A 24428-nucleotide genomic window follows, 5' to 3' on the forward strand; every position below is an offset into this window, starting at 1 on the left:
ACATGTAATACAATAATAAATTGCAATCAATATTTTAAAATCAACATTTTTATTTCATCCTGTGAGCCTCATAATTCACAATAAAGCAAAATATGATAATGCGTGACAAATTTGGAGATGTAAAGGCTGCTGAAAGAGTCTAAAGTACCATTTAACCTGTGAGTGACTCTGCTCAGCAAAAGGTTCAATTAGGTGAAGAACCCTTTCTTGTATCTGTTTAGTTATTAACGAACAGCAGGAGACAACACCTTGGAAACTGACCTGATAATGAGTTTAAAGTACCTCTGTTATATGATGAAACAGTTAACAAAGAGATTCTATCAGACATTTGTTACCTTTTCTGAGTTTTAGGAGATGGTTATATTAACAGTAACTTGCAAAATGCTATGGTTGCGTTGAACATTACAGTAAAGAATATTGTAAATGACTTAGACAGATACTCTTGCACTATTTCTAGTGAAAATGGCAACTTTGTTAAGGGGTGACTGATAAAGATTGCCTGAAGCAGCGCTTTAATCTTGATAAGCAAAGGTACTTAAAGGGAAATCTTTACCTTTGGATTTCAGAAGCAAGAAGAAGTTTGAAGGAAGAAGTCTATAATATGAGTTTAAGATCGTGTTCATACAATAGTCGAACAGTTATGACAGTGTATAGTAATGTATGGAGCAGTGCAATGCAACATAAATATATCAATGGCCCAGATATTAGGTTCGGGGGCTTGCCGCGCGTGCAAGCCCCCGATGTGCACTCACCCGGCGCGCCGACATCTGAAGCCTGGGCCTGCTTGGAATTCCTGTCACTGGCCCGGTTCAGATGTCGGCGCGCTGTGCTTACCTGATCCAGCGGCATAGTTAGTGCGATATGCCGGCTGGGATCAGGTGAGCACTGTGCAGCCAATCAGGGGAGGGGAAACTTCATTCATGAGTTTGATAGTAAGAACTGTCAAACTCATGAAAAGTACAGGCGCCCAAAAGACTAGTTTAACTTTAAATAAAATTTTAAAAAACATCCCAATAATTAAATAAACTATAAATAACTTTAAAAAACTATTTTAAACAATTAATCAAATTTTTGAAAAAAATAATTTTTTTTAAAATCAGGTCTAAAACTACACTTACCTTACTGTAAAGTCCTTAAAAACAATAAAGCTGTGGAAAAAATGTTATAATTTTAAGTAATAGGCCACTTACCTTAAAGAATGAAGTCTTTACGTCTCCTTTTTACATTCATAAAAAGGAGAGGCCCTTACACACGCGCAAACCTGTGGAAAAAAAGGAATTTCAGCGCGCACGCGCAGACTCCTGCACGCACGCGTTCGTCCTCTGAACCCCTTGGTTCAGAGGACAGGAAATGCTGGTTTCCCGCGCATGCGCTGTGCATGCTGAAAACTGGCACTTCCAACGGGCCCACGCGTGAGTACCCCGTCCGTACTCATGCGTTGGGACTGGAATTACTGCCCCAATATGTTAGGAGTAGCATTAGAAGTATATCATGACAGTATAAGTAGTAGCAAAGTATTAGCTGGAAGTAAGGGAAAAGAAATGACTGCTAAACAATAAAGGAGAAAGAAGACTACAGATGATAAACTGATAATGTACCCTAGAGGGCAGAGCCAGTGCACAGCAGAGGAAGATGGAACTGTTTTGACATAGTTAAACTGCGATCTACCAAAGAGGTCATTTGTCTTTTTATTAATGACTTAAAAAGGAAGAACATGATTGCTACCTGCCAACTTGTGAACTGAAAAGGGTTAACTTTGTCATACTGTAAACCACAAAAGTAAATGTTAATGAACCAGGCTATGCTCAATTTAAGAAAGAATAAACTTGCATTTATATAGCACCTTATCACAACCTCGGGACATCCCAAAAGGACTTCAGAGTCAATGAATTACAGTGCAGTCACTGTTTTTATGCAGGTAAATGGGATAGCCAATTTGAGCATAGCAAGATCCCAGAAATAGCAAATGAGATGAATGGCCAGCTAATCTGTTTTTGTTGTAACCTAATTAATTAAATTTAATCCAACTAATGCTATTATTTTATTTTCAAAATTAATAGATTTGTTCTGTTTGTGATGATTATGTTAACAATTGACTATGTAAAATAAAGCAGTTGTTCATAAAACTGTTCCTTGTTTTATGAAACAAATGTGAACCTGATCAATTACTTCCACTACATACTGCAGGAGCACAACTCCCTCGGGACCCTGGCAATAGCTTTCTACTTCCCAGAGTAGGCATGTGATTTCCAAATCATCAGGTTGGGTATTCTGCGGCAGTGGCTCACCCCGACTCCCCAAAGCCTTTCCACCATCTACAAGGCACAAGTAAGGGGTGTGATGGGATACTCTCCACTTGCCTGGATGAGTGCAGCTCCAACAACACTCAGGAAGCTCAACACCATCCAGAACAAAGCAGACCACTTAATTGGCACCCCATCCACCATCTCAAACATTCACTCCCTCCACCACCGGTGCACCGTGGCTGCAGTGTGTACCATCTACAAGATGCACTGCAGCAACTCATCAAGGCTTCTTTGGCAGCACCTCCCAAACCTGCGACCTCTTCCACCTAGAAGGATAAGGGCAGCAGGCGCATGGGAACACCACCACTTGTAAGTTCCCCTCCAAGTCACACACCATCCTGACTTGGAAATGTACTGCTGTTCCTTCATCGTCGCTGGGTCAAAATCCTGGAACTCCCTCCCTAACAGCACTGTGGGAGCACCTTCACCACACGGACTGCAGCGGTTCAAGGCGGCGGCTCACCACCACCTTCTCGAGGGCAATTAGGGATGAGCAATAAATGCTGGCCTTGCCAGCAACGCCCACATCCCATGAGCGAATTTTTAAAAAACAGTATTAGTGGTGTCCACAGCAGTAAATGGAGGCAACACATATTTGTGAGGTAACAGTAAGAGAGAGAACCTGAACTAAGAATATGAATTAAAATTACCCGATTGCCCGGCATGCAATTCTCCTGTGTTGAGTTATTACCATACAAAATAAAAGTATTTTTTAATGTTTTAGTCCATTTTGTTTGTTTGAAATGATGTAAGAAATGAATGTCTTATGTAATAGAAGAAACATTTTTGTCAGCTGCATTGTTAAAGTGAATGTGATGCAAGAAGACAGATCTGACTGAGAGTCAGCAAGGTAGGAGATAATGCTTAGTATTAGTATTGATGTATTAGGCGTGAATTGATGGGACATGCAGCTTTGGCTCAGTTGGTAACACTCTCGCCTCTGAATCAGAAGGTTGTGGCTTCAAGTCTCACACTTGAGTACAAAATGTAGGCTGGCACTTCAGTGCAGTGCTGAGGGAGTGCTGCACTGTCTGAGGAGCCGGCTTTCAGGTGAGACATTAAACCGAGGCCCCGCTTGCTCCAAGTAGACATAAAAGGCCCCATGTCAGTTCTCCGGGCATGTACAAGGGAAAAACCGACAGGCAGCTTTCCCCTCATCTTCACTCTTACCCGTGCAGGAGACACCATAACTAGACAATGTAGGAGCTATGTGAGGTGTGGGGGATGGAATCCATTCCAGCAGTCGAAAGCATTGCACATTGATGCTCCACTACCTTGCCTCCCCATCTACAACATATTAAAAATCTTACATCTACACGTATTTCCTATCTAGAAAACCTTTATTCTTGCACTTTGTCACTTTTGTATCACTTTTTTCCAGTCGAATTATCCATGCCCATGCTTATAATGCCAATGTAAACTTCTCGCACTGTAATTGCATCCTGCTGCCAGTGGTGACAATGAAGTATCTCAGATTTGTGTTTCCCAGCTCTCAATCCGTGGAGATACTCCTACGCTCCAACCAACTCCATCCACTCTGCTTCCCAAATTGTACAAGTTTTGCTATTACTACAAAAATACAAAATGAATGTCAGGACGGACTTTAAAATAAGCACTGAATTATGTCTGTATGTTCTGGCCCAATTATCCCTGACCTTTATTATACAACGCAAACTTTAAAAGTATATATAGAAATGAAAAGGATTCAGAAAGGAATATAAACGTTAGGCGCTGGGTCATTGACTGAGACACTCTAGAATGGGAGAATATATTTATATACTGTAGGGATTAAACTTCATCAGCGTGGCATCTGTTGGCCCATTTTTTTCCAGCTTGTCTTAACCAGTAGGTCCTTGCTTTTGACGTAAGTCACAATTAACTTCCCAACGTTGCAGCCGCACATATGGCCAACACCGTCATTCCGGCCCATCGTCACCAACATATAAGGAGCACCTAAGGTAAAGAAGTGCAGATAGAACCCAACATCAGTCACTGAGATTAGGAAATACATTCTTTGCATTGTTCATTTAAAAAAAATATTTTATATTCATAGGTCATTGTGAACACTTTGACAAGGCCGGAAAGACTCGAGCAAAAAAAAAAAGGGTGGTGAATGAAGTGCGGAATGTTTCCTGATGCAGAGCGACATTAAAACTTTGGGTGAGAAGAGATCATTTTCTTTCATGGCCTTCAGAATTTTGTGATCAACAATATGATGAATGTTGGTATGACTGGTGGTGAAACTGAAGATCTTCCTACACTTGAAACACAGTCTGCATTGAGCAGTCAGAACAGCTGCACAGCAAGATGCAAGGTAAAGTTCCCTCTATTTTGTCCGTTTAGCAGGAATAGGCCTGTATGGCTTCCTCAAGCACATAAAGGAAATCTTCTCTCATGGTTCCTTTAACCCCAGCCTCAAAAGTATCCCCTCCTGCACCAGTGTGGCATCTCCATTTCATTTACCACCCTCTGTGTGAAAAAATGTCTTCTCATCTCAGTCATGAATGGCCTACCCTTTATCCTGAGGCTGTGGCCCCTGGTTCTAGACTCCCCAGCCAAGGGAAACATCCTCCCAGCATCCACTCTATCAAGCCCTGTAATGATTTTGTATGCTTCAGTGAGATCAACCTTTCATTCTTCTGAATTCAAGAGAATACAGGCCTAGTTTACTCAATCTCTTCTCATACGACAGTCCCGCCATCCCAGGAATCAATCTCGTGAACCTTTGTTGCACTCCCTCTATGGCAAGCACAGTATATCCTTCCTTGGTTTACTGCAATATTTTGTACAAACAGAACAATAAATAAAAGGTTTGTGATAGGCCAAAGCTCCTGGGCAGTGTTTGAATCCTCAGACACCTTGCCTTGAGTACCCTCATAACATTTTTCTCAGGTTGGAAAGTCTGCTTATGGTCTCCTAAGCTCAGTAAGATTGTCACTGACAAACAGCAATAGATATCGTTGAATTAGGAGTAGTTTGTCCCATGATCTGGTACACACTGGGAACAGGATTAAACAACTCAAGATCACCGAGGATCTTTCCAGTTGTCAGATTGAGATGTTCATCCAATATGATGGCGGTGGATTCAAACCCAGATTCCAGAATTGAAAGGACTGACTCTTAACTCGTGCTCCACCCAGGGCCAAAAGACCTTGGACTAGAAATTCAGTAGGCTTTGCGCCCAGTTTTCGCCCAAAGAGGGCTTTTGCGCCACTTGCTGAGCTTTCCCCGATATTCAGCGCTGCGGTAATGGCGGCGTTAGCCAGTAGCGCTGCACCGCCACCGATGATGTCATCGGTGTGCGTAGTGCCCCGCTACCGCCCCGCTACCGGCCCGACCGCCATATTGAGTTGCGGCCGCCTCTTCCGCGGCAGCCGCAAACAGCGACCAGAAAACGGGGCCGAACTGATGCGGTAGTGGGGCGAGTTAAGGCGGAGGTGCAGCCGGCCGCTTTTTCGGCGGCCACCTGCCCGCACCTCCTTCCCCGGCCTCCTCCACCCCCCCCCCCCCGCGGCATTGCCGGCTGTTTTCCGGGAGCCCGGCACTTCTCCGTGGTGCCGGGCTCATTTGCCGGCACTAGCGAGCGGCGATCTCGCTGTTGCAGGCACCTCCCCCTTAAGAGAGGGAGGAAGGCCTGCAGTACCGCAGCCTGCCGCTCCGCAGCGGGTGGCGCTGCGGCACTTAGCGCGCCGATATTCAGTTTCAGCGCCCCAAGTGGGGGCGCCGAAACCCTTGATTTGCGGCCGGCTTCGACTTGGGGCGCTGAAACTGAATTTCCGGCGGGCGCAAGTGGCTCCGTGCGCAGCGGTAATTTCTGGGCGCGAGCGAGCTGGCTGCCCCAAACTCAATTTCTAGGCCTTTCCCTCTCTCTTTTCAGTACATGGAGAGAATATAAACTCCTTGAAATCCATATTTTTTTATTTTTTACAATGTGTGAACTTAATGAGACTTGGAATTGTGCAGTTTGCCTACTTATACAGCCTTCTGTGGAACCATAGAACATGGAGCTAAAACTATGAATCACACCTGAAGTCTACTGAAAAAAGATTTACCTATAACATATTTTCTATGACCACAGCACTATTTCCTCACAGAACTGATGATAAACTGTGCAATATGACTGGTATTTTTTTTGATTAGAATTTTTTGTTTAACATTCTCCCGTCTAGTTTTTTTCCCCTCGTTTCCTAATGATGGGCAATGGCTCCTCCCGCTTTGGCAACCCTCTAGTAGTTTGTCCAAGTGACTATTCTTCCTGTGTAAGCTTGGACACAGAATACTGGCAATCTATGTGACTCTAGTGAAGGACCACAGAGGAGTCCAAGCCTATTCACACTGGCCAGCAAGAGATTGCTAAGTAGTGATCAGGAACAGAAACATTGGCTGCTTCTTCCCTAACCCAGGTCAAATTTATCACACTTACTAAAATCAACCAATTAAACACAGAAGAGGAATTCAGACTCACACCTTCCAGTCTGTATGGCTAGGTTCCATATTAGGTGGTGCACTCTCCTCTTCCATCTCCATAACATCGCCCGTCTCCAATCCTGCCTCAGCTCATCTGCTGCTGAAACCCTCATCCATGCCTTTGTTACCTCTAGACTTGAGTTTCCAAAGCTCTCCCAGCCGGCCTCCCATTTTCCACCCCCCATAAACTTGAGCTTATCCAAGACTCTGCTGCCTGTATCCTAACTCGCACCAAGTCCCGTTCACCCATCACCCATGTGTTCGCTGACCTACATTGGTTCCCGGTCCAGTAACGTCTCAATTTTAAAATTCTCATTCTTGTTTTCAAATCAATCCATGGCCTCACCCCTCTGTATCTCTGTAGCCTCCTCCAGCCCGACAACCCTCAGTCCTACAAATCTCTGCGCTCCTCCAATTCTGGTCTCTTGAGCATCCTCGATTTTAATTGCTCTACCACTGGTGGCCGTGCCTTCAGCTGGCCATAAGCTCCGTAATTCCCTCCCTAAACCTCTCTAGTTCCCTCTCCTCCTTGAAGACGCACCTTAAAACCTTCACCTGTCCCAATATTTCCTTTTTTGGTTCGGTGTCAAATTTTCACTGATAACGCTCCTGTGAAGCGCCGTGGGCATTTTACTGTTAAAGGCGCTATACAAATGCAAGTTGTTGTTGAACCATCAGGAAAGCACCATCCTAGAATTTGTGCTTGCAGCATATTTACCTGGTTTGTATACTTCCATAGGCTCATTTTTAAGTTTATGGATGATATTTTTCACACATGCCACTGCTTGGAATTCAGCAGTGTAGGCTGACTTATGTTCGTTCACATTTGCACAGTCTCCTATTGCAAAAACAACTTTCATTCCCTTCACGTTCAGATGTTCATCGACCATTATTGCCTCATTTTCAGTGAGTTTATCTTCTGTTAAAAGAAACAAAGATCGCACAACTTACTCCTTTCAAAGGCAGCTGCCCTATAGTATGCCCTAATGGTTATTACAACACTTTACTTTTAAACATGGGGGATAGATTATCCTGGGTCTGCACTCAAGTGCACTGGATCACCCGGGCACTGGGAATATCCGAAAATTGGCCGGGTTCCATGAGGTCCAACCTGCCCGATATATTCAGATATTTGCTGCACCCAGGTAATGCAGTACAGACCCAGGAACATCTCCCCTTGATGTTCAGCAACAAGCTCTTGCTCTTGACTTGCATTCTTTCTAGTTTAGTCTGTTGGTCAAAGAGTAAAAGAAGGAAAGAAAACACTAGCATTTATACAGTGACATTCACGACCTCAGGATGTCCGAAAGTGCTTCACAGCCAGTGAAGAAATTTTGAAGTGTAGACACTGTTCTGATGTAGGGAAGTGCAGCCGTCGATTTGCACACAGCAGTGAGACTAATGATCAGTTAATCTGCAACAGCGATGTTGGTTGAGGGATAAATGTTGGCCGGGGCACCGGGAGAATTCCCCTGCTCTTCTTCGAAATAGTGGCGTAGCTGCACAGTCAGATTGGTAATGAGCGGTGTCCGTCCTCGATGGGTGCTCTTTGTATCAACTCCTCTGCCCAGCAATGAAAAGTTGCTTGATGGCTCGGAAAGGCTGTAGGTTAACAGACCAAGGAATGGTCAAATTCAATGACTCAAAATACTGCACCATTAAGAGAGATATTTGCAGGAAGACAGTAATCCCACCATTAACACTTTGCCCCACAAGGCACAAGTTCTATTATGCTCTCAGGTTGCTTGTGGTTTTCATGGCATGGTTATAACTTGAAAGGATTCCCATGACAACAAATCATCGCTATTAAGGTGAAGTATGTGGCTAACAAAGGCCTGGTTAAAATTAGACTATAGACACGAGATTAGAAGGGATAGAAAAATAAGCAGGAGAAACCTTTCAGACAGTAGGGAAGTATACAGTCATGTCCCTCGGGGGTATTAGGACCACTGCTCTTTTTGGTATATATTAATGACCTGGACTTGGGTATACAAGGCATAATTTCAAAGTTTACAGATGACACAAAACTCAGAAAATTAAACAGTGAGGAAGATAGTAACAGACTTCAGGAGGACATAGGCAGACTGGTCGTCGTCGTACGTGTCTTCATACTGTTCCCTTTGGGGAACTGTATGAAGTGGTGGAAGGATTTCTGATCGCGATTAACGCTCCTTCCATGACCGTAACCATCTTCGTACCAGCCATTAGGGTGGTTAGTCCTATGGCGGGAGGGTTTTACGGGCTCCCACAACCCATACGAGGGGGGGGGGCCACCCACACCCACGGACGCAAGTATCCCGCTGGATGTCAACCCAGAATTTAGAGCCGGAGCACCGACTCCACTTGCCGGGACTGTCTGGAGCAGGGTTCGAAACCCTATGCCTTCTGGCCCGGCAGCGGGGATGCTACCGCTACACCAAAGGCCCACTCCGGGAGACTGGTGAAATGGGCAGACACATGGCAGATTAAATTTAACACAGAAGTGTGAAATGATGCACTTTGGAAGGAAGAATGAAGATAGGCAATATAAGCTAAATGGTACAACTTTAAAGGGTTTTGCTGGAGCAAATGAGGAGAAACGGTTTCCAGTGGCAGACGGGTCGGTAACCAGAGGACACCGATTTAAGGTAATTGGCAAAAGAGCCCGAGGTAAGATGAGGAGTGACATGAATCAGTCATTCATGAAAGAAAGACTTATGAAATAATACTGAGCGGCCTGCGGGTGGCGCTGTCCAGGGAGAGTATAAATACTTGGGCACGGGCCCAGTTTGCGCAGGACATTCTTAACAGGAACTAGTGAAGGACACAACTAGACCTCCATGTTGTAAAACAGTTGATTAAAGCTTTGTTTAACGCTTAGACCAAGTGCCTAGTAGTTTCCTTCCGTCAAGGAGAATTTTTCTTCTTAAACGCAGCATGTTCTTCTGATCTGGAACGCACTGCCTGAAAGGGTGGTGGAAGCAGATTCAACGGAATTAGATAAATACTTGAAGGGGAGAAAGTTGCAGGGCTATGGGGAACGAGTAAGGGAGCGGGACTAATTGGACGCTCTTTCAAAGAGCCGGCACAGGCACAATGGGCCGAATGGCCTCCTTCTATGCTATATGATTCAATGATCCTATGAAACACGACTGTCAGGTTACCCGTAACCTCCTCCGTTCTAAGGCAGAGGCAATGGAAATCATTCAAAAGGAGGGCGACAAAGGGGTTTCCAGATTTGAGTTTGTTGAGCCGTGAAGAAAGGCAAAAGAAATTACATTGGGACAACATCTCAGTTTCCTGAATCAGAAAGGGAATCAATGGAATGGGTTGTAGAGGGATATTGTGAGCAGAAGGAGGAGAAGAGAACCAGGAACAGGATTAGTAGCAAAGAAAGTAACCGGTTAAATGCAAGTTAAGAATGAACTTATTTATAAAGAGCTGTAAACATCTGGAATTGGCAGCTACTTGGTTCAATAAAAAATGAACATTTAAATAATTGAAAAAGGAAATAAGCAAATTCTAATGCACTGTCCAAATATCTCCATTTCCCACACCAGCGATCCTTATAGCCTTCCTGAGTGAGCCTGTTAATTTATCTTGAATCATGGTTCATTTTGTGTTATGGGTTCATACTTGCTAAGAGTTCCTACAACCAACAGGGTCGGGGGGGGGGGGGAAGATATCTATGGAATGGATTGGAACTCAGGTCTCACAGGTGAAAGGACAATGTTCTAAGTCACTCCACTTCCCAGTCCCTTGGTGTAAAATCGTTAAAAAATTTAATTTCTCATCAAAATTTACAATATTTGTTTTAGCATAAATGTTTGTCTGAGTTAAGAAGCTAAATGCAAGGATGAACCCCTGTTGGTAGTGGTGCCAAGTGTCAGCACCTTCTGATAAGGGAAGGCTCAAACGAAAAGTGTGATCAAGTCAATATCACCACCGCTGATAGGTTAATGAAAGAAACTTGATATAACCCATCAAATTTCAGGGAAATAATTAGAGCAAAAACTATAAAATTGCAAACAATATAGTGACAATTTTAATTTCCCCTTCAAGGCAGGGTGAACAGTAAGGTCAACCATGCTAGAGGCAAAAAGGCAAACCACCCTGGTAAACAGGAAAGACTGCTCCGCTTTGGTCGTTCTGTATGTCTTACCATTTCCATGGACACAGGATAAAACAATGTATTAAAGGCTACTACCGGGGCTACGAGAAAAGTTAACTATTTCAAAATCAATCTGCTTCTTGCAGTTTGAGTGGATAGGTAGCGATGACTGAAATAACAAGATCAACATTCACCAACTGGTTGTCCCTGAGAGCAGTGACCCCCAAGGTTGTTTGGGAATTTAAGAACTTTCGTATCTTCTGTAACAGGATAAGCTTGAACAGGGGAATACAATTGGAATTATTGTGCAATAAGTACGTTACTAGGGCTATCATGTATCTATTCCAGAACAGGAAATAGAATCCATTTGCAAACAATATTTAATAATGGCATAATCGGTAGGGACTTGGAGACTGGAAATAGTCTCAAACAAAAGGTGGATGAGATTGGTGGCTCCATGTATCCCTAACTAATCAGGTGTGTGTTACAAAAGAAAAGGGTTGTTAGCATTAGTTCCAAGAACGCTGGTGCAAGTTGTAAAGTCTCCAGTCAGTGTAGGAGCTTATTGGATTGCTTTGATTGCCTGTATATGGACTGATCTCTGGATTTCAAGGCAGGAGCCAGAAGAGCTACAAGGTAGACCATTAATTTTACTGCCTCTTCCTCCTTCAAAGTTTCCGTCCATTTAGGACCTATTGTTTAAATTGGGAGAGTTTCAAACTAGAAGGCTGTCTTGTCTAATATCTAGCACCATTGAGCTTAGCGGGGCATCTGAACATCTGGCTATGATAACTGCTCTTCTGCTGGGTTGACTGCAACTCGAAAGGAGCGGTGATGACCTGAGCCATCATAAATCGGTTTCTGGGGTAACAATTGCAGCGCAGCTGTGGGATGGCTTCACGAAATAGTGACAAACAAGCAGAGGCAGTCTCATAACGTCAGCTATATTGTACGGAGATATTCAAAGGGAAAAGTCACATTCTTTATCCGGGTGTGCATACAATCCATGAATATTTTGTGCTTAATCAACTTCTCTTGATAAGTAACTGTGGGAGTTTTAAAAACTTCAAAGTTGCTATGGCTTCAAAAAATTGGAAATGTAATAACTCAATATTTGCATCATATACATCCAATTCAGGGAATACTTTTGCGGTAACATTAAAAGCAAAAAAAACCACACAGATGCAATTGTGCTGATAGTAAATAGGGAAACCATTAATATTTGACAAAGTTACCTTTTATACTTCAGAGCTGCTGAGGTTTTGATGGAGCAATTCCTCTCATATGTTTGTGGCAATAGGGCAAGTCACATGCAGCTAAGACTCTTTATTTTAACAGTAATAGTCAGCCAGTGCTTTGCACATGAGAGTGGAGTGTGCATCACCATGAAATAAAGAACAGAGATTCAGAAAAAGAGAACTTTTACAAACTATAACATAGCGTAATTAGAACTTACTGAGGGCGTTGGCATATGCGGAGGAATTAATCTTTATTCCAGTACAACAGATGACCATGTCTGCTGTGATCTCCTGCCCCTTGCTTGTCAGCACTTTAATGTCTTTCTCTGCCTTATTCACAACTAGTTCTGTCAGGTTATTGACTTTCTGTCCTTTTGGGAAAGAACAAAATGCAAAAAAAATATGCTGTGATTCGGATTGCCAGACAATCTTGCTTCTCGCAGCCAATTGTCATTTCCTGAACCAATACAAGATGGGAGTTATTGTTGGGGATATGTGGCAGCTCTGTGGCATAGAGTGGTGGGACACAGGTTCATGGGCACTACCCTCCATCAGTTGAGATACCAATCTCAAAAATGTTACCGCGGGAACATAGAGTGGAGGCCGGTGCTTCCCCAAGAGGAGGGAAGGAAAACCCGAGATAGAACCATCCTTGGCCTGTTGTCACGCACATACTAGTGGCCAGCTTCAAGAGTACCATTGAAAGAGGCATGGAGACAGTCATTCATCATCCTTTATGGCCAAGCATGGTACATGGTGCAGTCAAACCCAACTGGATCAAAACTGGCTTTAAAAAAAAAAATATATAGAAACAGCCATTATGAGGGTGTGGTGACACGCCACCACTGGACACAATCCGCTCACGGCGGTACGGACAGTTTAAGCAGACGCCCCCAACCGGGGGCCCTTTCCTCCAGCAACTTGTTTCCCACAGGGACAGGCTGCCGGGAGCACTTCCTGTCTGGGGAGTATTTAAGTCAGGCGCGGGCTCTTCCAGTTCCTGTTTTGCCATGAGGCTGAAATAAAAAGCTGTTCTGTTTTACTAGCTCTGGTCTCGACTCCCACGTTTGCCGCGGTATCTCAACACTGGTGACCCCGACGCTCAGGACGAATCCTAAGCTAGCATGGCGGATACAAATGCAGTCACGGTTAAATTACCAGACTTTTGGGAAAACTTGGCCGAAGCCTGGTTCGTTCAAGCTGAGTCCAGATTCCGGCTGAAAGGCATCACAGGCGACACCACAAAGTATGACTACCTCGTCTCCTCGCTCACGTATGCTACCGTCCCCAAAGTTTGGGCAGCGCTGCAGGACCCACCACAGACTGGCAAGTACGAACATCTGAAGGCTGCGCTCCTAAAAAATTTCAAACGTCCTCTTACCAGCGCCACTGCCAACTCCTTGACCTCCCCGGTCTCGGTGATGCTTCACCATCAGACCTGCTTTCCCACATGCTGTCCCTCGTGGACGACAAGCCCCCCGGCGCCCTCTTTCGCACGCTTTTCATTCGGCAGCTTCCCGCCAGCATCCGCCCGCTCATTGTGGAGTCCGGCTCCACGGACCTGAATAACATAGCAGAAAAGGCCAACCGGCTGCTCTCTGCACAGTCCGCGCGCGACGTCACGCCCGACCTCGCGGCAATGACCACGCGGTCTCCCCGGCCCATCAGGCCCGCCCGCCCTACCACTCCGGGCCACTGTTACTACCACACCCGTTTTGGCACTAAGGCCCAACGCTGCACACCACCGTGTACCTTCAATTCCCCCCCCGCACCGGCCCCCGCGATGGCCGTGGGGCAAAAGGGGCCTCTATTGTACGTCACTGACAACAGAACCAACCGCCGATTTCTGTGCGACACAGGGGCCCAGCACAGCATCACCCCCGCCTCCACCCTCGAAATCCAACGCGGCACACGAGGTATCACGCTGGCCGCCGCCAATGGCTCGGACATCCGCACATATGGCACCCGCATGGTCACGCTCGACCTCGCGGGCCGCCACTACCGCTGGGAGTTCCTCACCGCCGAGGTCCTCTGCGGGACAGGCTGCCGGGAGCACTTCCTGTCTGGGGAGTATTTAAGTCAGGCGCGGGCTCTTCCAGTTCCTGTTTTGCCATGAGGCTGAAATAAAAAGCTGTTCTGTTTTACTAGCTCTGGTCTCGACTCCCACGTTTGCCGCGGTATCTCAACAAGGGGATCTTTACGTTGTGGGTAGAAGGGGATCTTGTTAATGGATCTTCAGTTGGTTCAATCACCCCTACAAACAATTTTACAAAGAGAATAGCTTTTGAACGCAGAGCACTCTGAATAGCAGGGCAAAAAAATATGAAAAAGATGTATTTCTTTAAAATTTATAGCTACTCCATAAACCACCAATAGATCTCTAAGTCACAGCATTCCTCTCCTTCCCTATAGTATGCTACTCTGCTTACTTGTAGACACAAAACTATTTCCATTCATAAAAATACACACAAAAAGACAGGAATTTTTTTTTTTTTAAAGAGCATCTAATCAATTATATTGTGCTAAACGCCAGGGTTTAATTTCCTCGAAAGGGGAGGAGATTAACCTTTTGCTATTTAACTAAATTTCTCAGTTTGAAAAGGAAGGTGATACAGATCAAATTTAGGATAAAAGCTCGATCGAGATTGTGAGGCGAGAAGAAAGGGCACTGCAAACATAACTGCTCAAAATCTTTGTATAATTACAGTGGACCAGATACAGGAAACTCTTCGGTATCCGGCACCGACGGGACCGACGTGTTGCCGGTTGATCAAAAATTCCGGATGATGGAGAGGGTTATCTACCGAGGCCATTTTTAACAAAGAAAAATTAAAAAATCAAGAAATGTGCAGTATACAGTAATTGGGTACTCACCTACAGAATGTTGTGTTAAATGGATGGTGGAAGATGCTTGATTAAGTACAGTACTGCCAGTTGAGGGTAATGCAATGCAATGACTACCAGCAGCGTGGGAGACACACAGTACCCCTGTAAAATGGTGGATCAGAAGAGACTACCGGCAGCGCGGGAGAGTCAGACTCCTGTTATTGAGGTGTTCCGACTTCCGACAGCGGCAAGAAGCCGAGTAGTGGCAGTTTGGAGAACTACCCCCACTGACTAACTCGGCCACCGCGGGAGACTCGGACTCGGCAACATTGCCGGTTATTGAGGTGTTGTTTTCGGAGTGAGAATTTTGCCGGTTAATAGAGAATTCTGGATATATAGGTGCTGTTTAAACAAGAGTTTCCTGTAATAACTTCAGATTACAACAGAAGATCTAAGTTTCAATACAGCCATCACACAAACTGATTTAACCACTCCCCAAAATAGCAGCTTCATTCCTACAATAAGTATTGCTGACTAATGCGACTTTACCTAATAGAAGATGGGCACCTTTATTGACAAGAATTTCCTTTACTCCACGTCTTACACTAGGTAAAACCTCAGAGTCACCTAGAGTATAAGTAGAATGAATCAAGGTTACCTGGAAAAAAAACAAAAGAGGGTTAAGTGAGTTCTGTAACCATTAACCAGTTTAATTTCCTCTAGGCAGTATTTCGAGTGCGCTGGTTAATGGATTCACATTAAATTCCCGTCCATTATTTTAAATGGGCTCTATGCCTGCTAAAATCATGCAGACAGGAATTCAGCACAAAAGCATTAGTCAGTGCACTAAAGCTAGCACATAGAGGAAATTAAATCCTGAAGTTTAACACGTTAGATGCTCCAAAAAATGCTCAGAATTTTTTCCTGCTCTTTTGTGTGTCTTTTATGAATGGAAATAATTTCTGTATCAAAGTAAGCAGAGTGGCACACTTTAGGGAAGGAGAGAAATACATCTTTTCCCTTTCTAATGCCAGTATTCATCCCTTCCTTCTTCCCCTGAAGGCACTTTCAGCAGATGAAGGGATAGGTATGGTTTCACAAGTGCCAGATGTTCTCTGTTACCTCAGCTAAGTGGACCTTATTCATGTGGTGAGCCTTGACAGCGAGGATTGGCAGGGTATTCAGCTACTGGCAGGTATCACAGCTGAACCCTAAACATTGCACCTGACTCACATGGCATCTTAAAATGGCCTCTCCATCCCTCCAGAGATGGATCTGTTACCAGCAATATTGGAGGGTTTTGAAGCTGAAGGGAATACAAGAGCTTCAGGTTGTATTTCAGAGGAGGATTTGATTAAAACAAAAACACATGAATGGAAACATGGATGAAAAATATCGTCACTGAACAGATGTCCCAAAATTTGTCTGTTGACACCCATTCTGGTCAGGAAGCAGATATGGATCAGATTAAGAGATGGAGCAAGTGGCAGCTGAGAAAGTTCAGAAGGAATTGTTTTTTGCCAAACGAAACTCTACGGAGTAGAGATTTGTAAAATTTACCGTTGCCATGTGATGTAATAAAACTCACTACGCACTTGGTTCGAGTATAAAGCAAGGCTTTAATCAACTTGTTTCAAAACATGGAGGTCTAGTTGTTCTTCACTAGTTCCTGTCTTACAAAATGTCCCTGGGCCAGCTGGCCCACGCCCGAGTATTTATACTCCTTGGACGGCACCACCAGCTGGCCGTCCAGTGTTATTTCATGAGTCGTTTCTTCATGATGATGAGATTTATAACACCATGTCTTAAACCTTGGACCAAAATTAGCCAATTTTTCTTGTATGGTGGTGGAGTGACACCCTCACTCACAAAAAGACAAGGTACTAGAAATTTCCTTGAAAGTCATGGGAGTCCTTGTTTCTGGAAGAATTCCAGGTAGCATAGATAGACTACTTTTAGGAAGAACGGTTCCCATCCAAGTTCCCTCTTTCAAGGTTAGCGAGAAGAGCTTGTGCCCAATCAATTGTTTAACCCTACCAGCTCAGGCAACCTGTACTGTGATAAAACATTAGTTAAGTTTCCCTCTGATTTCACTAGAGCAAGATTTCACTCGTATTTTAGGTCGTACCCATTCTGCTGATGTGTATTGGTGTGTGCAGTAAAACATTAACCATGTGTATTGTTCCACAGATGTCCTGAGGTAAAGTGGTGGGTTATCCCAGAACAAGGCTTAAACCTGAACACTTGGTAAAAAATAACCCTAAGCTCGACGACTTTGTGCAATAGCAAATGATAAGAGGTATGAGCTGTGGCATCGACGTGACAAAGCCGCTGGAGGTAGGTGGAGCAGGTCTTCACCCCATGCCTCAACGCCTGCAAGAAATTACAAGAGAAAGTACAAGGAAGGTGAGCCATCTGGAAAGCCGAGTTAGTCACCAGCAGCTACAGGCACCTTCGCAAAAAAAAACCAGTCCCTAATCACTCTGCATAGTCAGGCCATTTGTGGTTGCATGCTTGATGTCATAATGTGGAACATATGGTACAGGGAACTCAAAGAACATTCATGCTGACTACATCTGCGCTGAAGCTGTCAGAGCTGAAAATAGTTGCAGTGATGGCAGCCCTGGCGTTAATCAGTGCTGCTGTTCTCTGTAATAACAACAGAAAACGCTGGAAAAACTCAGCAGGCCAGGCAACATCCGTGGAGAGAGAAACAGAGTCAACATTTCAGGTCGAAGACACTTCATCAGAACTGAGAAAAAAGCAGGAAATGAAACAGATTAAAAAGCCAGTTTGGGGGCTGGGAAATGGGGGAGGGGATGAAAGAACAAAAGGGAAGGTCTGGGAGGTGAAGAGACATTAAGAGATATTCAAGGTGAGACGAGATGGTAATAGGACAGGTAAAGAGACAAAGGATGACTCTAGATGAAGTGTGAAATGCGCTGGCAGAATGAGAGACAGCTGCCATGTGGGAGAGAAAAAAAAAAAGGAAAAGGCACAAACCAAAAGTGTGGATAAAAAATATATAAAAATATGATAGGGGCCGAGGTTATGATTGGAAATTGTTGAACTTGATATTGAGTCCGGAAGGCTGTAAAGTGCCCAATCGGAAGATGAGGTGCTGTTCCTCGAGCTTACGCTAAGCTTCTGTGGAACAATGCAAGAGGCTGAGGACAGTGAGGTCCGAGTGGGAATGGAGCGGTGAATTAAAGTGACAGGCGGCCGGAAGCTCGGGGTCACCCTTACGGACTGAACGGAGGTGTTCCGCAAAGCGGTCACCCAATCTGCGTTTGGTCTCCCCAATGTAGAGGAGACCACATCGTGAGCAGCGAATACAGTATACTAAATTGCAAGAAGCACAAGTAAATCGCTGTTGTTTGGGGCCCTAGACAGTGGGAAGGGGGGAGGTAAAAAGGCATGTGTTGCATCTCTGTGTTCTCTGTGTCAGGCTTACAGAGCTGATGGTCTCTAAGTTCCATGGAAATCCATTCATGGTGCCATAGGTTGACACCAATGGAGAGAAGCAGCATGTTAGTTCTCAACGTCCATTGTTGTGTACCTCAATACCAAGATGAAATGATTAAAACCCACAATTAGAGATATATAGACTGAATTGGAAACAGAAAATCACTCCATCAAACTGGGCAGGGTTCATGAAAATTAATGGAATGATCAAAATCAAGGTATTTTCACTGCTAGAGGCAATTAGGGAATAAGGGCTGGATTTTCATTCAGGAGACATGATGGAGGCGGAACTACAATTTTTGGGGTTGTAGTCCCGCCTCCATCGCGATGCGGCCAATCCATGCGATTTTAACTTGATTGACCTTGTTGAGCCCGCCCAGCGGGCTCAGCAGGCCAATTAAGGGCCATCCGGCAACAGGTGACGTCACAGACTGAAATTTCATCTGTCAAGAGCTTTTGACAGATGAAATATCAGCGTTTGACAGCTGTTTGAAGCTGTCAAACACTGAGTCTTCTAACCTGAGTCCTTCTCCACAGACTCAGTTAGAAATCTCTCCTGCACAGAAAGCTGCAGGCTGTCACTTTTGACAGATCGCAGCCATTCTGCTTTCTGTGCCAGTGAGATGAGGAACTCCCCGAACCTAAAGGAAGGAAGGCTGAAAAGGTAAGAAAATGTAATTTACACTTCTTTAATCACTTTAGCCACACCAAACACACTTACCTTTGCACTCATGCACACATCACTCACCTGAACACCAGCATCTCGACCCCTCCAAGCCCGTCAACCCGACGGCCCGACTCCTCCAACTTGGCGTGGTTTGGAGCCATCGGGAATCCCACAGTTCAAGTTTAAAAATAGGGGTTAGGCTAAAAACTGCTTGTTAACTACCTGTTAACAGGCAGTTAATTAGCACTAATCCCTTCCCGCCTCAGGGAGGCGGGTCCCAGTGCGGGGCGGGTACCCGCCTCCTTTGAAAGTGGCATGGAGGCGGGTTGGGGGCGGGATGGTGTCGGGACCACCAATTTCGGGAATTTAACCCCCCGCACACCTCCAATCCCGACTCCGCGGAACACTGAAAATTGAGCCCTAAGAGTGTATTTAGAAGCTTTGCAATGATGCTACAATTGTACAGTCAATGCAGCCTGAATCCAGTGTCAGGGGTCTATACAACTGATATTGGGACATCTGTTCAGGGGTTTGGCACATGGGTGATTCAATAGAGGGACATATCACAATCAGAACTCCCGGCTACACGGTTCTGATAACTCACAGTCACTCCCATATAACACACAAATAGAAGAATTAGATAGGTCAGCATTAGTAGCTTTTCATTTTTTTATGTAAACGGGGCAATTTTATGCCTAGCAGATGGATGGAAATCGGGTGGGCGGGCAGTTAAAATCAGCCAGGTGACTTACCCGCCGTTGTCCCATCTGCATCCCGCTATCTTCCATTTTAACCGGCTCCTGAGCAGGCGGCAAACGCACCCACCTGAAACCGACGGGGTCTTTCTTTAAATATGTAGATTGAGGTCCGATGACATAATGTGGGCCCAATCTGCAACTTTAACTCTGGCCTGAGTGTGGAAGCCGTTGTGGCTTTCATGCCTGACATAGACAGTGGAAAGAGGATCTAGGGGCCAAAGGAGGCTATTTAAGGTAAGTTAATTTTTAACTTTCCTTGCCAGGCCCGGAGGAACAGGAGTGCTCCTATGAGCCCCACACGGAAAGTTTAGGCTTTGCCTGCCCTGGACTCACACTCTTCTCACCTGTGAGACTCTTCCCGAAACCCCCTCCTATGGGGCTGGCTGGTGAACCTCCTGCTGTCAAACTTCCACTCGGTCCCCAGGTGCCGTTTTGGGTGGGCAGCTGACTGGCGGCTTGCAGATGAGGCCCGGGAAATAAAAAAATCAGCAAAGTTGGGCATGTTTGGTGCTTGCCCTCACCACCGCCCGCCTGAAGCCCACGCCCAGTTAAAACATAGAAACATAGAAGATAGGAGCAGGAGTAGTCCATTCGGCCCCTTGAGCCTGCTCCACCATTTAATGAGATCATGGCTGATCATCCAAATTCAGTACCCTGTCCCTGCTTTCTCCCCATATCCCTTGATCCCCTTAGCCTTAAGAAATATATCCAACTCCTTCTTGAATATATTTAATGAATTGGCCTCAACTGTCTTCTGTGGTAGAGAATTCCACAGGTTCACCACTCTCTGGGTGAAGAAATTCCTCCTCATCTCTGTCCTAAATGGCTTACCCCTTATCCTTAGACTGTGACCCCTTGTTCTGGACTCCCCCGCCATCGGGAACAGCCTTCCTGCATCTAGTCTGTCTAGTCCTGTTAGAATTTTATAAGTTTCAATGCGATCCCCTCTCATTCTTCTAAACTCTAGCGAATATAAGCCTAATCGACCCAATCTCTCCTCATACGTCATTCCTGCCATCCCAGGTATCAGCCTGGTGAATCTTCGCTGCACTCCCTCCATGGCAAGAACATCCTTCCTCAGATAAGGCGACCAAAACTGCACACAATACTCAAGGTGTGGTCTCACCAAGGCCCTGTACAACTGTAGCAAGACATCCTTGCTCCTGTACTCGAACCCTCTTGCTACGAAGGCCAACATACCATTTGCCTTCTTAACCGCTCCAGTTGTGCTATATGACAACGTTATACTTTTCCCATTAATATTGGGCACGTTAATTTAGAAGGGACTGAACAGGTAAGCATCTGTTGCTAGATAGGTGAAGTGCATGGGATGAAAAGTGAACATGGCTCATCCCACAGCATGTCTGTTGTCATCTAAGCATGGATCAAGGTTTCAATCCACGTTAAGGGTTTCTCACTCACTTGGCACTGAAACAGGCGGAGTAGAGGTGAAAAGTGGACCTATTTTTTAAATGTCACTGCGCCAATGAAACGCTGAAGGCAGCACCTTCTAAGCTAAGGTGTGCAAATGTATCAACACACACTTATGTTGGGAAACAACAAGTACTGCTGTGAGGTACTGGATCATCAAACAGAAGATCTATCTGAAACTTTATACAGCACCATATTACCTTTTTGCTGGGGTAGTCAGTCCTGATTTCTGCTGCTAACTCTACGCCAGCAAGCCCACCTCCAACCACGACAATTGTTTCAGCTTTCTGAATCTATACAGAAGAAAAAGAAGGAACTTGCATTTATATAGCACCTTTCTCGACCTCAGGACCTCACAAAGCGCTTTACAGCCAATGAAGTACTTTTGAAGTGTCGTCACTGTTGTAATGTAGGAAACGCACAATTTGTGCACAGCAAGGTCCCACAAACAGATCATCTATTTTGTTTTGTGATGTTGGTTGAGGAGAACCCGCCTGCTCTTCTTCGAAATAGTGCCATGGGATCGTTTACATCCACCTGAGAGGGCAGACGGGGCCTCGGTTTAACGTCTCATCTGAAAGATGGCTCCTCTGACAGTGCAGCACTCCCTCAGCACTACATTGGGGTGTCAGGCTTGATTATGGGCTCAAGGCCTGGAGTGGGGTTTAAATCCACAACCTTCTGACTCAGAGGCAAGAGTGCTACCCACTGAGCCACGACTGACACTAATAAGTACAATGTACCAGGGAAGACCACACCTGTAATATGACAAGAATAAACTGTAGTACAGGAAACTCTTTTTTATCCGGCACCGACGGGACCGGCGTGGTGCCGATTTATCAAAAAGTCCAGATTACAGAGAGTTATAGTTAAAAGGTACGAGAGCTCCGTACACAGCAACAATTCCAGGCTTCCCTGTTGCTTAGCAACAGGTGCAAGAAGCCCGGCCACAGACCAAGCGTCCCTGTTGCTTAGCAACAAGTGCAGGAACCCCCAGTTACACAGCCAAGAATCAAGAAACGGCCACTAATATGAAGAAAAACTTAACTGAACCTACTCCCGAATTTTGCCGGTTAACCGAGATTTCCGGTTGTTTGGGTGCCGGTAAATCAAGAGTTTCCTGTACCTCAAATACTTTGCAATAGTTTTCATACAGCTCATTTAAACCACTCCATGAATCACCACATTGTAAAAACTGAACACTACGGATAAAAGTTAACATTTTGTATATACTGTACTGGGAAAAGTTGACATGTAACCTAGCTGTATCGGCATTTATTAAAATATATATTTTAGCGCTCTCAAATTCAAATTGGTGAGACTGAGCCAGAAAGTAGTTCCGCACCTTGTGCAAATTAAGTGTGAACTATCAGTTTCACGCCACACCTTGCATACACTCTACTTGTGAGAATAAAAACATTTTCTTACATAACATATTTGGTGTGAATGGATTGAAGTCTGAACCCTACTTTTCTGTTGCAGTTTTGCAACTGAGTAACAATGTCTCAGTGGGAGAGCTCTATCTGTGCACCAAGCTAAAAAAGGAACAGGAACATTATAACGGGACCAGCTGTATTGCTTGTTTCTTCAGCGAAAATGCCAAATAATTGGCTCACATGTGACTAGTTCAAGTTCTGTCAAATTCTTAATCATTTTTGGAATGAGAATAACCGCACATTAGAAAAAAAATGAACGAATTTACTTTACAGATGAGGATAGGTTAACTAAACCACAGTAACCAACCTAGTTGGTGGTGGACACGTCTCAGACTCCCACCAAAAGCAATTGATGCTGTTTCAATTAACTCACAAGAATATAAGAAATAGGAGCAGGAGTCGGCCATTCGGCCCCTTGAGCCTGCTCCACCATTCAATAAGATCATGGCTGATCTTCTACGTCATCTTCACTTTCCTGCACTATCCCCATATCCCTTGATACCCTTAATATTCAAAAATCTATCGATCTCTGTCTTGAATATACTCAATGACTGAGCCTCCACAGCCCCCTGGGGTAGGGAATTCCAAAGACTCCTTCAATAAAAGGGCTTGATAAGCAGCTGATTAATCCTACAGATCACATTGGCTCCTACAGTGCTGGAGCTCAGTGGGGGTGGAGGAGAAGTTGGGGGGGGGAAAGAGGGAGAAATATTGGGGGTGATCTTCCCCTCCTGTCCCCGAAATGGGCACAAAGTGGATGGATGGCCAAGCCGCCCGCTCAAAGCCGGCATCAAGAGGCCTGAACCATTTTCGGTTCGGGCCTCATTTAAATGCTACTGGCAAAATGCAGGTGGCAGTGGAGACCATCCCAAAGGCGGGTGTTGCATGGACCATCAATGGGCCAGAATTTTCTCATTACAAAAATTATTCAGAATTTGGAGAAAGAAAGAGTGCTCTTCCTGGCACCCCCTCCCAAAAAAATTAAAATTAAAAACTTCTCTGTCCTTTTTTTGAGTGGCCTCCAAGGTCCATTGGTTGGCCGGTTCAAACCGTGGTACAAATGGACGGAGTGTGCGGACTGTACGCTCTACCTATTTGTATCTCAAGATTGCAATCAGGGTCCTACAACCAAAGCGCAGAACCCTGCCTTGCATATTTAAGCAGCATCCCATTGGAAACGGGCAGGCGGGCTGCTCACCCATTTAAAGGCCTGTCTGAAAACTGCATCAGTCGGGCATCAAATAGGGTGGCCAAGGTGTCCTCCAATTATCAGGTGAGAAACAGGCAGCCGGTAGATAAAAAATTGACCCCATTGGGCTTGGAGCACAACCAACCAAATTACCTCTTTTACTAAATCTTCATACATCTTGATGGCAATGTCCCTACTAACTGGTTCAATTAATTTCCCAGGAAATGGACCTGTGCTACCAGTTGCCAGAATAAGATGAGAATAATGTATAACCTTTAAAACATAATAAAAGGCAATGAATTAATTGGAATTGAAATGTGTGATACTTAGCTTGAAAACCAATAAAATCTGAACAGTGGAAGGTGGGGATGGATGAAGATGCCAGACTTTCATTGATGATCATGGAGCATTCCTACAGAACATTCCCTCAGGAGATTCAAAAGCTGAAGTACAGTCCACGATAAAAATGGATTGTATGAGGTTTCTAGAAGGACTGGGCTTGATGAGCCAAATGGACTTCTGCTGTTCCACTCTTTCTTATGAAGTGACAGCAAA

General features: G+C 44.8%; 1 protein-coding gene across 3 annotated transcripts in view; it reads right to left on the reverse strand.

Moving 5' to 3' along the window:
• Positions 1–1191: 1191 nt before the first annotated feature.
• Positions 1192–24428, reverse strand: part of LOC147098607 (ferroptosis suppressor protein 1-like) — a 40598-nt gene continuing 17361 nt past the window's right edge. For 2 of the 3 annotated variants that reach the window (XM_085970521.1, XM_085970518.1), the window contains 5 exons: positions 21449–21541; positions 15477–15585; positions 12320–12472; positions 7492–7692; positions 4061–4259 (listed from right to left, as the gene is read on the reverse strand). In XM_085970521.1, coding sequence (XP_085826647.1) covers positions 4105–4259; positions 7492–7692; positions 12320–12472; positions 15477–15585; positions 21449–21541 — 711 coding nt within the window. In that variant the 3' untranslated portion in view covers positions 4061–4104. Of the gene's footprint in view, positions 3876–4060; positions 4260–7491; positions 7693–12319; positions 12473–15476; positions 15586–21448; positions 21542–24428 lie in introns of those variants that run through there. The other variant, XM_085970519.1, reaches the window with a different exon arrangement.

The sequence above is a fragment of the Somniosus microcephalus genome, chromosome 29 (assembly GCF_052327205.1).
Source record: "Somniosus microcephalus isolate GS21.2 chromosome 29, FLI_Smic_1.0, whole genome shotgun sequence".
In the NCBI taxonomy this organism is placed as follows: domain Eukaryota; kingdom Metazoa; phylum Chordata; class Chondrichthyes; order Squaliformes; family Somniosidae; genus Somniosus; species Somniosus microcephalus.